Raw genomic sequence first — 14063 nt, 5'->3', positions numbered from 1 at the left:
TATTTCATTGTTTCGATATGTATTTCGCCTACTTTTGTTTTATCAGACTTTTCACTTGAACCCATAAACGGCTGTGTGCATCCTAGTTATGCAGAGGCTGGATGTAATTGTTTATCAAAAGTAAATTAGATTCATCATGAAATGTATTTTATAATATGCAAAAGAGATACACATATTGTTTTTTTTAAGTTACTATGGAGTAGTAGTCAAATTTAAGTTAGATTTACACAGAGGTACACGCGGGAGTAGGTGTGAAGCTGGACTCCAAACAAAAAGGGATCAGCTAGCCCTCAGTGTGTCAAAATCCAACTGAAAAGCAGCACAGCCGTTCCCACGCTTAATCCTATCCATCTCTTCCAGCCAACATCGCATACGCAGAGCCATGGCGGCCAAGGACGACGACCACGGCGCCTTCATGGAGAAATTCCTCCTGCTGCCTCCTTCTCCGAGCTCCACGCTCCCCCTGCACGGCCTCACCTTCGCCATCAAGGACATGTACGCACCAATCCTCAATTCCCTGCCCTTCTTCCTCTGAACCAGAGAATGACAGCAATTAATTTATCTGACCGATCGATTGGCAGCTTCGACATCGCCGGCCATGTGACCGGGTTCGGCACCCCGGACTGGGCGCGGACGCACGCGCCGGCCGCCGCCACGGCTCCCGCCGTCCTCGCCGCGCTCGCCGCGGGGGCCACGGGCGTGGGTAAGACGGTGATGGACGAGATGGCGTACAGCATCAACGGCGAGAACGCGCACTACGGCACGCCCGTCAACCCCTGCGCCCCCGGCCGCGTGCCGGGCGGCTCCTCCAGCGGCTCCGCGGTCGCCGTCGCCGCGAACCTCGCCGACTTCGCCCTCGGCACCGACACCGGCGGCAGCGTCAGGGTGCCCGCCGCCTACTGCGGCGTCTTCGGCCTCCGGCCGTCGCATGGGTCGGTGTCCGTCGAGGGCGTCGTCCCCATGGCGCAGATGTTTGACACCGTCGGTAAGCTAACTAGCTAAGCAGTGTGACCTTACGAGACAGAGTAGGAGAGCATCCACCGCCCGATGATCCGAGTGTGATGGATTCTGATTGCAGGTTGGTTTGCCAGAGACCTGGCTACGCTGTCTCGTGTCACCGACGTGATGCTGCCGCCGGCACAACCAGCTGCCGAGCGACGGCCGAGCCGCGTGACGGTTCCGGCAGACTGTTTCCGGATCCTGGGCTCCTCCCTCGACGACCGCACCTACGAGATCGTCAACGCTTCTGCGGCCAAGACATTCGGGAGTAAGTAGCTAGAAGAACTCGTCGAAAACTCGTCATAGCAGAGCAGAGCAGAGATCGACCACTTACTTACTTTCAAGCTACATAACTGACAGGTGATATAGTAGACAATGGAGATCTTGGCGATTTCGTGTCCAGCAACGTTCCGAGCATCGGCAAGTTCATCCTCGTCGGCTCGTCTGCATCGTCCGGTGTGCCGGCTCTGTCTGCCATCTCGCACGTCATGCGAGTGCTTCAAAGGTTTCTTGGATTCAATTGCCTCTTTTTTGTCTGCCATCTCGCACGTCATGCGAGTGCTTCAAAGGTTTCTTGGATTCAATTGCCTCTTGTACCTACCAACACTAATCAAGCAAACGTATTGTACGCACAAGTTATTAGTCCTTTAGCCGGATGCACACCATGTCGCATTTCAAATTCAGTCAGATCTATAAACTCGATCATCGCACATGCATCAGTGTTCGTCTCTGAATTTGTGAAGATGTACCATTTATTTTTCAGGTCTGAATTCAAAGCTAACTACGCAGAGTGGATAAATACAGTGAAGCCCAACCTCGGCCCTGGCATCCGGGAACGGGTGCAAGAGGCCGTCTCATCGTCAGATGATCCAGCCATGGAGGACCTTCACACCGTAAGAACTGAATTCAGGTCCGCCCTCACCGCTCTCCTCGAGGTACACAAACCAACCCATCAACTATATTACTGTTCAAAACAATTCATCTTTCTGTTTTGCTATGCTTGAACGAAGTTCTTATCGATTTGTAGGACGACGGCATCCTGGTGATCCCTACTGTTCCCGGCGCGCCGCCCAGGCTGCGCATGGAAGCGGCGATGCTGGAGGATTTCCGGGCGAAGGCCTTCTCCCTACTCTCCATCGCCGGCCTGTCAGGGTTCTGCCAGATCAGCATTCCATTGGGAATACGCAATGGCGTCCCGGTATCAGTCTCGCTGCTCGCGCGGCACGGTGCCGACCATTTCCTCGTCGGCGTGGCGCAGGAGCTCTACGAGGCCCTCAGGAACGAGGCCGCCGCAACCTGGGGCTCGTCGGCTTAGCCTGATTCGCCTTCTTGCCAGCCGAAGTGAATCCTCCATCAATCCATATATACAAGAGGTTGTATGATTCTTCTGTCTGAACATATATAATAGGTAAGTGCAAAGTGAGTGAATGATGAATGATATTGCTGCAATCCATAACGATTTTCCACAATTTCTAACATATCCAAAGGTGAAAAGGAGAGGAATATGCATATCTAGTCTCAGGATATATGTCACCAGTCACCCAAGACATTCTCAGTTGGAAGCTGAACCTGTATTGTATGCTAATTGCAGTTAACCTGCTCAAGCATAGTTTACCAATGTACAATAAAAAATTGCGAATGGAACATTCAGTATGCAAGTAGAAAAACCTACTGAAGAAAAATATTTTGCAATCGAAAATTTAGCTTTATTTTTTGAGGGTCAACATGGCACTTCATTAATCACTGGAAATATAGTTTGCAATACACAGGCTGGAGGAGCCAAACCTGACGTCCAACACTACTAAAGGTTGCAGTGGTGCCAGTCTATGAGCTTCGTTGTTTGAAGCTCTGTTCTCATGTCTAAACAAAACCTCCTCTAGGGATTTAGCCTGCTCCTTTATTTCATGTAGACCATAGCTGTAACGCCCAGCGTAGACCATGGACATATCGTTTACCACTGAGATGCAGTGGTGGCTACCGTAGGAGCATCTCCAACAGGCGCACTAAATTTTAGCGCGCTATATGTCGATGCGACCGTGCTATAAACGTTTAGCGCGCGTTATGCTGAATTTTTCCCCGCCGGATGCTCTATTATGTAACGCGTGCTCGGGCGCTAAAAAAGTTCCTCCGCTGGGCGCTCCATAATGCAGCGCGCAGCGCGGCGGAAAACAACTTTCTACACTAATATGCATTCAACAAGATCAAATACTCACATAAATCATGAAACAAATAATCTACCATAGTTTAAATGGACACAAAGTGCAACACACACATCACATAGTTCAAGAACGACACACAACATGACATAGTTCAACAACCACACACACATATGGTCCAAATGGACACGAAGTGCAACATACAGTTTGCATATCACAAATGCAAGATAGAATCTCACACTTCCGCATTTTCCAAGTCATCGCCTTCTTTTGCTTCTTCTTCATCGACATCTTGGGTTGAAGGAGGAATAGTAGGATCCATAGAGACCACGAATCCTCCCGGTGGTGCTCCCATGGCTCCATACACACCACTCACCGATGCTCCTATAGTCCCTCCGAAGACTCCTCCATAGCCTGGTCCTTCCATGCCAGCCATGCCTCCAAAGCCTCCCATGCCGGCCATGCCTCCCATGCCTCCTCCAAACATGGGCATGCCTACTCCAAACATGCCGGCCGTGGATGTGTTCATATTGGCTACCAACAATCTCTTCTTAGCCAACACTTCGTCGCGAGCAAGGTTGATGTACTCCTTTTGCCTCTCATCCATGTGGGAAGTATCCATCAAGAAAAGCTTCCTCTCCTCCCCCACTATTCGTAGATGATCTTCGTTGGCTTGCTTCTTCTCCTCCAAAGATAACTTCCTCTCCTCGTTGGCGGCTAGCCTCTCCTCCAATGCGACTCTCCGAGCCTCCATAGCATCCATAGCCTCTTTCTCCAAGTTTGTTTCCACCTTCATATCTTCATTTGTTACAACCTTGCATTTGCAATCCTTTCCATAGCAATGGTAATGTCATCATCTCCGGCCTTCTTTCCCTTCATATCTTTGGCGGTCTTCCTACCAAGCAAATTCCTCCTTGCATTGTTCACCGAGTGAGGAATGGAGCTTCTCTTCTTGCCTTCGTCACTTGAATCATCATCATCGATGATTGTTGCTTCATCGGTTGCATTGGCGGCCATGGTTGCCGCATCCAATTTCCCGCGGGTCTTCCACTTTTCTTCATTCCCTAGCACTTCATAGCAATGATGTAAGGTGAATGGCTTGCGAAGAATCTTGTTGCTTTTCTTGTTCTTCTTTCCCACATCTCTAAACAATCCTTGAGCCATAGAGTTCTACAAAGCGAGCAAAAGAGAATAGATGAGCCATATGAACTATAACCGTATCCATCTCATATGAGCCATATGGTCAACATAGTAATAGAATTGCTTACCCTATCATTATCATTTGTGCCACTTAGGTTAATGACATCAACATTGGCTTGCACGCCCGCCCACTTTTGTCAATCGGTGTTGATGCCCGACCAACGAGACCGAAGAGAACGCATGCTTCGCTTGTTCCCACTTGTGTTGTTGGCGTCGAAGTACTCCTTCATCCTCATCCAATAGGTGTCTCTTGTTTGATCAGTACCGGTTGTTGGATCCATTCCAATTGTCAAACATGTCTTGCAAAGCAACTTGTCTTCCGCTATGGTGTAGTTCGCCGACCGACCGGGAGGGCGCGGTTCAATCAACTATTCTCCTTCCTCATCGAGATCCTCATGTTCCTCCCATGCCTCAACGGTGTCATGCATAAACGAAGATCCAACATTCATTGCCTCCATGAAACACTAATAATCGACTCTACATTGCAATAAAATTCATGATTCTCTGGCTATGCATCTAAATTAAAATTTAGATGAAGAGAAGTGTTCTTTACCTCTCCGACATTTCCTCAAACACCGTATGTGCGCCGGATGGGTCGACGGACGGAGGCGGCGGCGGCAGATGGTTCATTGGTGGAGGCTGTGGCCGCGCGGAGGCGAGGATTGGGCGGTGGGGCGGCGAGGCGCGGGGGAAGTTTCAGCGTGGAGTTTCTTCGCGCGTGCATCGAGAGATGTCGCGCGTTGCAGCCGCTTGGGATAGGGCAAACCGGCCCGCGCCCGAAAAAATTTACAGCGCTGCGCCGTATAGCGCGCCTGCTGGAGGGACGATTTCGCGCTTCAGCGCTACAAATCGGCGGTTTATATAGCGCGCGGCCTATATAGCGCGCCTGTTGGAGATGCTCTAACTCGCAGAAGGTGCAAGTCCTGCGCAAGGGCGAGTGGTTCCCGGGATGCTATGGCCTCCAGGATCAGGAATGCCTTGAACAACCAGGGTGGAGGCGCCCAGGAAAGCGCCTCCTCCGATCTGCATATCCCTCCAATGGCGCTGCCTTGCGTGGAGTTCAAGACCGCCACATCAACATTCATCTTCGCACATCCTACCTTCGGTGGAATCCACCGCGGGTGAGCTTGCTAGGCTCCTTAAACCTGTTGCTTGCAAGTTGGGACTACAGCCAGGTCCCAGAGATAGTTCTGTATGAACAAGTGTGTCACTAGTGGAAAACAGGCCTTTTGATCCGGGTGGTAAGGGCCTTTTGTCGCGGGCGGCCAGGCGCGACAAGCAAGACGCGATAAAAGGGAGGCCTTTTGTCCCGGGTCGCTTACGACCCGCGACATAAGCTCCACCACGTGGCAGCCGCGGGGCGCGCAGGGCACAGGCCCTTTTGTCGCGGGCGGTATTACCACCCGCGACAAAAGGCCCTCTACGTGGCGCGCGCACAACGCTGCTGCTTTAGGGTTTGAGGGGTGCAGCACCCCTCCCCCCGCCACCGACCGCCTGTTATTTCATTTTTTTCGTTCGAAAATAAAAGTTGCATATATTTGTACGCTACTAGAAGTTGTACACGTTCATTCATTATATATATATAGATCGATCAAACAAATATTGGAAGCAAAAGTCGATTCCCCTTACACATATTCGTAGATTCCCTACATATATACATGGAGCTCACGATCGACAAGCGGTACTAACGACCGTCTATTTGGAGGTAGAGCATCTATTTGGACTAAACAAGCCTTTGTTGTTTATTACTTCTCTAACCAAAAGTCCCGCCAGTTCCTCCGCGATTTCTAGTGCGTGTTCGTTTGGTTGGAGTCTGTCCCGCATGTAGTCGACCTATATACGAAAATGAGATGAGTATGACTATATCAGTCTTGATAACGAAATATTGATGATAATAAATAAAGTTGTGAATGTTATTGCTTACGTTGAATTTATTTTTGTTCTGCTTCTCAGTGGTTAACATGCGAATGGACTCGCAAACGTAGTATCCACATAGATTCGTCCCTTGTGGCTGCTGGGGGCACGGTACAGGAGTAAATGTTAGCTTCTTTGCAAAGGTAATCTCCTTATGATGATTCTTCAAAGCTTGCCAAGCCCTGCCAGGCAAAAGAATGATTGAATGAGTGGATAATTAATTGATATCTCACAAAAGATAAAGCGCGGCGATGAAGAAAATTACACTTGGAGCAACTTCTGCAAGTCCTGGAACCCGTCCACGCCTCTACTCAGTGGGTCTTTTACTTCAACTATTCCCTTATCAGGTTGAATGTCTAGTAGAATCCAGTGGAAGCTGCACATGTTATGCATATACGTCAGAAATTACACTTAACATCGAGTAAGAAAAATTGAATGTGCATAAAAGATCATTAAGACTCTCACTCGTAGTTGTAAGGAAACAATATTGAATCACAGAAATATTGCTCCCCCAAAAACCTTAGTAGGTTTCCCCCGTTTCTTCGCGTTTATGCTTCACCGTTTCAACATGTATTTTATCTGGGTCAACAAACCCAACATTGATAATATTATTACTTTTGCATTCACTGATCTTCAGTCTGCATAAGAGAACCCATAAGATATAATGAGTATATATATGCAATGAAAATGAACATGAACTGAATGAAAACGAACATGAACTGAACGAACAACTTACAAGCAATAGCAACTCATGAGAGATTTGTCGAGGGCTTCTAGATTGAATAACTGCCAGAGTTCATTCATCTCAATATGGATCTCCTCCTTTCGGTAGTAATATTCCCATGGTATACTCGCCTCGATGTACATTATGTTCTCCTTGCATGCATCAAGGTACCACTGATGCAAATTCCGCATATGTGTTGGCAGTTTATGCAGCTGCTCTCTGCTGACCAAGTCGGCCCCGTAGACAAATTTAGGAGCTATATCAGCAGTGGTACCACCGGTTGGCCTTCCGGTGATATAGCTTCAATTGTGAAGTGGTCTTTTTTGGTCAACTTCTTTGCCGGGCCTCGTTTCTCTATCTTATCTTCGGAGGCCTAAGAGAATACATATAGAATTGCATTAATGCCTCTATACTAATGCCTCAATACATATGTACATATAGAATTCCATTAATACCTCGTCACCGGAGCCGTCGTCGGCTTCTCCGTCACCGGAGCCGTCGGCTTCTCCGTCACCGGAGCCGTCGGCTTCTCCATGACCGGAGCCGTCGGCTTCTCCATCACCGGAGTCGCGGTCTTCTCGGTCGGCTTCTGTACCATCGCGGATTATTTTCGCGAACATGTCTTCCTGTTCGAAGTCCCGTTGGAATGGATCCATTGTTTCTGCAAAAGAATTAAATCGATAAGTACATGTTCTAACCCTAACCCTAATCAAACACAAACCAAACCCTAACCCTAATCAAACACAAACCAAACCCTAACCCTAATCGGCGACACGTGTTTGCGAGAGGGAGAGGGTGTCGGCGACGCGTGTTTGCGAGAGGGAGAGGGTGTGGGCGACGCGTGTTTGCGAGAGGGAGAGGGTGTCGGCGACGCGTGTTTGCGAGAGGGAGATGGTGTCGGCGACGCGTGTTTGCGAGAGGGAGAGTGTGTCGGCGACGCGTGTTTGCGAGAGAGAGAGGGTGTCGGCGACGCGTGTTTGCGAGAGAGAGAGGGTGTCGGTGGACGCGTGTTTGCGAGAGAGAGGGTGTCGGCGACGCTAGTTTGCGAGAGAGGGTGTCGGTTTGCGAGAGAGGGTGTCGGTGTCGGTGGAGAGAGGGTGTCGGCACAAACTAAACCCATAAAGCAAATACATATACTAAAAAACCGTAAATACATATACTAAACATTTTTCTAAACTAAACATTTTTCAACCTAAAACTAATCAATTACATACTAACTAATTACATACTAACAAAACTAACTAATTACATTACATACTAAACTAACTAAACTAACTAATTACATACTAACTAAACTAACTAATTACATACTAACTAATTATATACGAACTAATTACATACTAACTAAACATTATATACTAACTAATTACATACTAACTAAACTAAGTAATTACATTACATACTAATTAATAACTAATTAACACAATTAAGTATAAAAAATGAAAAAAAAGGCAGGGCGCCCGCGAGCAGGCGCGGCGGCGCTACCTCGGGCTTGCAGATCGACGGCGGCGCGCGCTGGAAGTTGAGGCGCCGTCGGCGCGCGCTGGAAGTTGAGGCGCCGGCGGCGCCGGCGGCCCGAGGACGACGCGCAGGTGGCGGCCGAGGCACGGCGCGGCGCAGAGAGGAGGGCGCAGGCGGCGGCCGAGGCGCGGCGCGGCGCGAGAGGCGGCAGAGGCACGGCGGCGGCCCGAGAGGAAGAGGCGGGGGCGGCGCAGAGGGCGGCGGCCGGAGGCGAGGAAGACGGCGGCGGCGCGGCGAATTTGGGCAGCCTGGCGGCGCAAAATCGGCTAAGTGTTGGCCTCCAGGAGTCGCGGGTGGCGGCTCCGCCCGCGACGGACCCTCTTATACCTACCCCCCTTTCGTCGCGGGTGGGGCTTGACCCGCGACAAAGACCCCCTTTGTCGCGGGTCAAGCCCCCACCCGCGACAAAGGGGGTCTTTGTCGCGGGTCAAGCCCCCACCCGCGACAAAGGCCTTTGGGGCTGATCCGCGGCACAGCCCATCCAACGGCTCGGCCGTTTGAATCCAACGGCCTAGAGCCGTTGGATGGGCTGTGCCACGGATCAGCCCATCTAGAGGCCTCTTCACCCTTTATTTTTTGTATTTTAAATTAATAAAACTATTATTTCAATAACTTTTGAATGGTAACTCAAATACAAATGTTTTATATATGAATATTGATCAGAAAAAGGTAATGAACATGAATATGACATCCATATACCTATTTGCATCTCGCGTCATATGAAACGTTGATAGTCGGGTATGTTTCACCCCTGTGCACCGCCGCCGTGCCACACGTGTCGCGTCCCCGTGCCACGTGTCGCGTCCCGTCGACGCCGTCGTGCGACGTGTAGCCACCGCTTCCACGTGCCTCACCCGCCGACGCCGTCGTGCGACGTGTGGCCACCGCTTCCACGTGCCTCACCCGTCGACGCCGGTGTGCGACGTGTGTAGCCGGGGCTTACACGTGCCATGCCCCGCGTGCGCTATATAGCGACGAGTGCGGGTGCAACCACACGTCGCCACCGCCTCCTCCGCTCATTCATCTCCGGGATGCCTCCACGTCGTCGAGGGGCGTCCGGTTTCCGTGGCGTTCGAGTGCGTCCGAGCGGTAGGTTCTACGCCGAGATACACGCCGGTGGCTTCCGCCTCACCCTCGGCACGTACAACACGCCGGAGCTGGCGGCGCGCGCTTACGACGCGGCGGCGTGGCGTTTTCGGCGGCCACGGCGCGACATGAACTTCCCGGATGTTGAATCGCTAGAGGAGGCAGAGTTCCTCGCGCCACCGCCGTGCCTCGTCGACGACGAGGACCGTCGCCGGCACCGCCAGGTGCAGCGCAGGATCGCCATCGCCGAGCACGACGAGCAGTTGATGCGCCAGTGGAGGGCGCAGTTCCCCAACGACGTCGAGAACACCGACGCGTTCTTCGCTATCCTTAGGGCACAACGCAGGTCCAACAGGCGCCACCGTCGGGACGTCGCCAACTTCGAGCTCGAGAACCCGAATACAACTTGGACCGAAGACGACCCTCGGTGGGATGACATTTGGACGGAGACAACCTCCGACGACGACTGAGACTAGACTAGTAATTTATCTATTTTATTGTAATTTCAATAAAGTCGTTGTCGGTTCTATTAGTTTAAATTTAGTTTATAAAGTCGTTGACGGTTGTTTGTTCAATAAAGTGGTTGACACGAAATTTATTACGACCGAACCGAAATTAAAGTACGAGCTCAACCGAAAATTAAGATACATGGCCAGATTCAAATGTTGGAGCCATTCAATCATAGTCGTGCCTAGCCCTATAATACTCGCCACCGTAGTCATCATAGTCGCCGACGTCATCGTCGCTAGCATCGGGGTCGCGGTTGTCCAACCTCGGCGGGTGAGCACGCGTGGGCCGGGATTGAGGGTAGCGCAGGCGGGGGCCACGATAGGCCGGGATGCTCGGAGAGTCCGGCCGCGCCACCACATCCGACGGCCGGCCTCGTTGAAGTTTGAAGGAGGCGGGCCGTCCTCCTCGTACACGGCAACCGCCCTCTCACGCCGATTGATGAAGAAGCTGTCCCAAGTCGGGCCGTAGTCGGGATGCCACCGGGGATTCCTCCGCCGCTCGGGCGTGAGCTCGAAATAGTAGTGGTTCGTGATGGCCATCTCGCGTGGCACACCAAGAGGGATAGGAGGGACCGGTACGCCTCCGACGCTCGAGCAACCGGCCGGTCGGGACGCGGTAGCCGGGCGGGCAGGGGTAGTTCGAGGCGCAAAGCGCCTCCGCCTCCGGGGTGTTAGACATACGATGGAAGCCATGGGAGAGAGTGATGAGGTTTGCGGATATGAGTCCAAGCCTACATATATATAGTGGAAAAATGGCGGGAATGCGGGAAGAAAATAGGCGGGAACGAAGTGGCGCGCGAAACTTTCATCCCGGGTGGAGGCTCAAACCGCGACAAAAGAGCGGGGGAGGCTTATCTAGGAGGGCCTTTTGTCACGGTTGGTGGCTGCAACCGCGACTAAAGCTGTCGGCAGGATAAGGATGTGTCGGTAACCTTTTGTCACGGTTGGTGGCTGCAACCGCGACTAAAGGTGTCGGCAGGATAAGGACGCGTGGGTGGACGACGCACTGCTCGATGAGATAAATCATGTAGCGCACGACGGCCTGTCGAAGGAATAAGACAAAGTAGAAGCGGTGCCGTGCCTATAAAAGGAGCATCGATACGCCTTGCCAAGCAGATCAACAAGCCAAGCACAGTTTCATTCCCATGGATGAAGGAAAGGGTTGGGAAATCTCCGTGGCGCAGCTTCTCGAAGATGTCGTTGGTGCACACGCCCTACGGCATCTTCGGAAGCTGCTCCTCGGAAAAATTTCCATGCAAGCCCGTGAAAGACTCTGTCTCCTCTAACAGTGTTGGGGAAATGGTTCTCATTATTACATAAATGTAGAGATTGTCTTGGGAACTATATATGAAGAATACATTATTACATCGCCATCTAGTGTTGTGATCTTCTACGCCGTAGCCATGGAGAATCTTCATCATTTAGCAAGATGCTTGGGTCAATTTTCACCGTGAAGGGCGGAATTTCTTTAAACTTATTATAATCTTCTCGACATGTCTGTCTTGTCATCCACTCCCACGATGTTTCTTTTCCCCGAAAGAACTATGTGGCTCTTTGGCTCCTCGGTTGATGTATTCTTTTGTTGATTTCTTTTTCTTGATTTGCTAGACATGTCCTTCACGTAGAAAACTTGAGACACCTCGCTGGCTAGGACAAAAGGCTCGTCCAGGTACGCAAGATTGTTGGGATCCACTCGTTATCATACCGTACTTATCGTCAATATGTATAGCGCTGAGCTTCACCCATTTGCACCGAAACAAAGGGACCTTAAAAGTGGGACCATAGTCAAGTTCCCATATCTCCTCTATGTATCCATAATATGTGGTGGTCTGCCCATTCTCGTCATGTTGCATCGAAGCGGACACCGCTGTTTTGGTTGGTGCTCTTTTTATCTTGGTCGATCGTGTAAAATGTATTCCCATTTATCTCGTACCCTTGGAATGTACATATGTTTGAAGATGGTAACCTGGCCAACAAGTACAGCTGCTCCACCGCGGATGGGTCATTAATGAGATGTCTTTGCAACCAACTCGCCGAAGGTATTCATGTGTTGACGTGTAATCAAGGACTCGGGCTGGCCCGGGTTTATTTCTCGTAAAACATTCTTATGTTTCTCGATGTACGGAGCCACCAAGCTGGAATTGTATAGAACCGTGTAGTGTGCTTGATTGAAAGAAATCTTGTCCCTCCACACCGTTGCTTTCCTTCCTAGTGTGCCTTTTCCAGTCAGCCTCCCCTCATACCGAGATTCAGGAACACCAATCGGCTTAAGGTCGGGAAGAAAGTCAACACAAAACTCAATGACCTCCTCAGTTCCGTAGCCCTTTGAGATACTTCCTTCCGGCCTAGCTCGGTTATGAACATATTTCTTTAAGACTCCCATGAACCTCTCGAAGGGGAACATATTGTGTAGAAATATAGGACCGAGAATTCTAATCTCTTCAACTAGGTGAACGAGGAGGTGCGTCATAATATTGAAGAAGGATGGTGGGAACAACAACTCGAAGCTGACAAGACATTGGACCACATCTTCCTGTAATCTCGACAAAGTTTCGGATCCATTACCTTCCGAGAAATTGCGTTCGGGAATGCACATATCTTCACAATGGCTAGTCGAACATTTTCCGGTAGAAGTCCCCTCAATGCAATCGGAAGCAATTGTGTCATAAGCACGTGATGCGTCATGGGACTTCGGGTTCTGAAATTTTTCTCCTTCATATTTACTATCCCCTTTATATTCGACGAGAAACCGGACGGAACCTTGATACTGAATAGGGCTTCAAAAAGATCTCCTTCTCTTGTTTGGTAAGAGCGTAGCTGGCGGGCCCTACAAACTGCCCTGGATGATTGCCGTTTCGTCCTTTATGAAGTTCCTGGTCCTCCCGTGCTTCGTTGTATCTTTTGTCTTTCCATACACGCCCGTAAAACCTAGAATATTCACACAAAGATTCTTGGTCAGGTGCATCACGTCGATTGCGGAGCGGACTTCCCGGGACTTTCCAATATTCTAGCTCCCAGAAAATAGATTTCTTCTTCCACATGGGCGCGTGTCCGTCATCGTCTTTCGGAACGGGTCGACTACTCGGACCCTTTCCAAAGATAACATTTAAATCCTTGACCATGTCAAATATATCAGCACCACTACGGGGGACGGACTTCGGACGGCGGTCCGCACTCGCCATCGAAATGCTTGCCTTTTTTCCTTAAGGGATGCTTGCGCGGAAGGAAACGACGATTGAACGGGTACACAACTTTTACTGCTTTTTCCCAAATATTTACTTTCGGTCTCATCTAAACGAGTGTGTGCATGCATTGTATCCTTTGTTCGTACTGTCCTGAAATGTTAGCGAGAGCAGGCCAATCATTGATGGTTACGAATAGCAACGCTCGTAGGTCAAATTCTTGCTCAGTGTGCTCATCCCACACACGTACACCTGGTTTGGCCCACAACTCCAAAAGTTCATCGACTAATGGCCTTAGGTACACATCAATGTCGTTGCCCGGTTGCTTTGGGCCTTGGATAAGCACTGGCATCATAATGAACTTCCGCTTCATGCACAACCAAGGAGGAAGGTTGTAGATACATAGAGTCACGGGCCGGTGTCTTTGTGATCGCAGCTCGCTCCCCAAAAGGATTCATGCCATCGGTACTTAGACCAAAGTATAAGTTCCTTGCCTCACTCGCAAAATCCGGAAACTCTCTCCCGATGTTTCTCCACCGCCGACCATCGGCCGGGGTGCCTCAACATCGCGTCTTTCTTACGTTCTTCCATGTGCCATCGCAACAACTTGGCATGCTCTTTGTTTCTGAACAAACGTTTCAACGCGTGGTATTATTGGAGCATACCACATCACCTTCGCAGGAACCCTCTTCCTGGGTGGCTCGCCCTCAACATCACCCGGGTCATCTTTTCTGATCTTATACCGCAATGCACCACATATCGGACATTTATT

At 50.3% G+C, this 14063-nt stretch overlaps 1 protein-coding gene across 1 annotated transcript; it reads left to right on the top strand.

Moving 5' to 3' along the window:
• The first annotated feature begins 315 nt into the window (after nucleotides 1-315).
• Nucleotides 316-2468, top strand: LOC124674929 (amidase 1-like). Its single transcript, XM_047210983.1, has 6 exons — nucleotides 316-495; nucleotides 582-985; nucleotides 1079-1267; nucleotides 1360-1504; nucleotides 1763-1934; nucleotides 2027-2468. Exons 1-6 carry the CDS (start codon nucleotides 383-385, stop codon nucleotides 2312-2314), a joined length of 1311 nt encoding a protein of 436 aa, XP_047066939.1. The 5' UTR covers nucleotides 316-382; the 3' UTR covers nucleotides 2315-2468.
• The last annotated feature ends 11595 nt before the right edge of the window (nucleotides 2469-14063 follow it).

This window comes from Lolium rigidum, chromosome 7 (genome assembly GCF_022539505.1).
Source record: "Lolium rigidum isolate FL_2022 chromosome 7, APGP_CSIRO_Lrig_0.1, whole genome shotgun sequence".
NCBI classification, from domain to species: domain Eukaryota; kingdom Viridiplantae; phylum Streptophyta; class Magnoliopsida; order Poales; family Poaceae; genus Lolium; species Lolium rigidum.
This window is presented reverse-complemented; position numbering and strand designations above follow the sequence as displayed.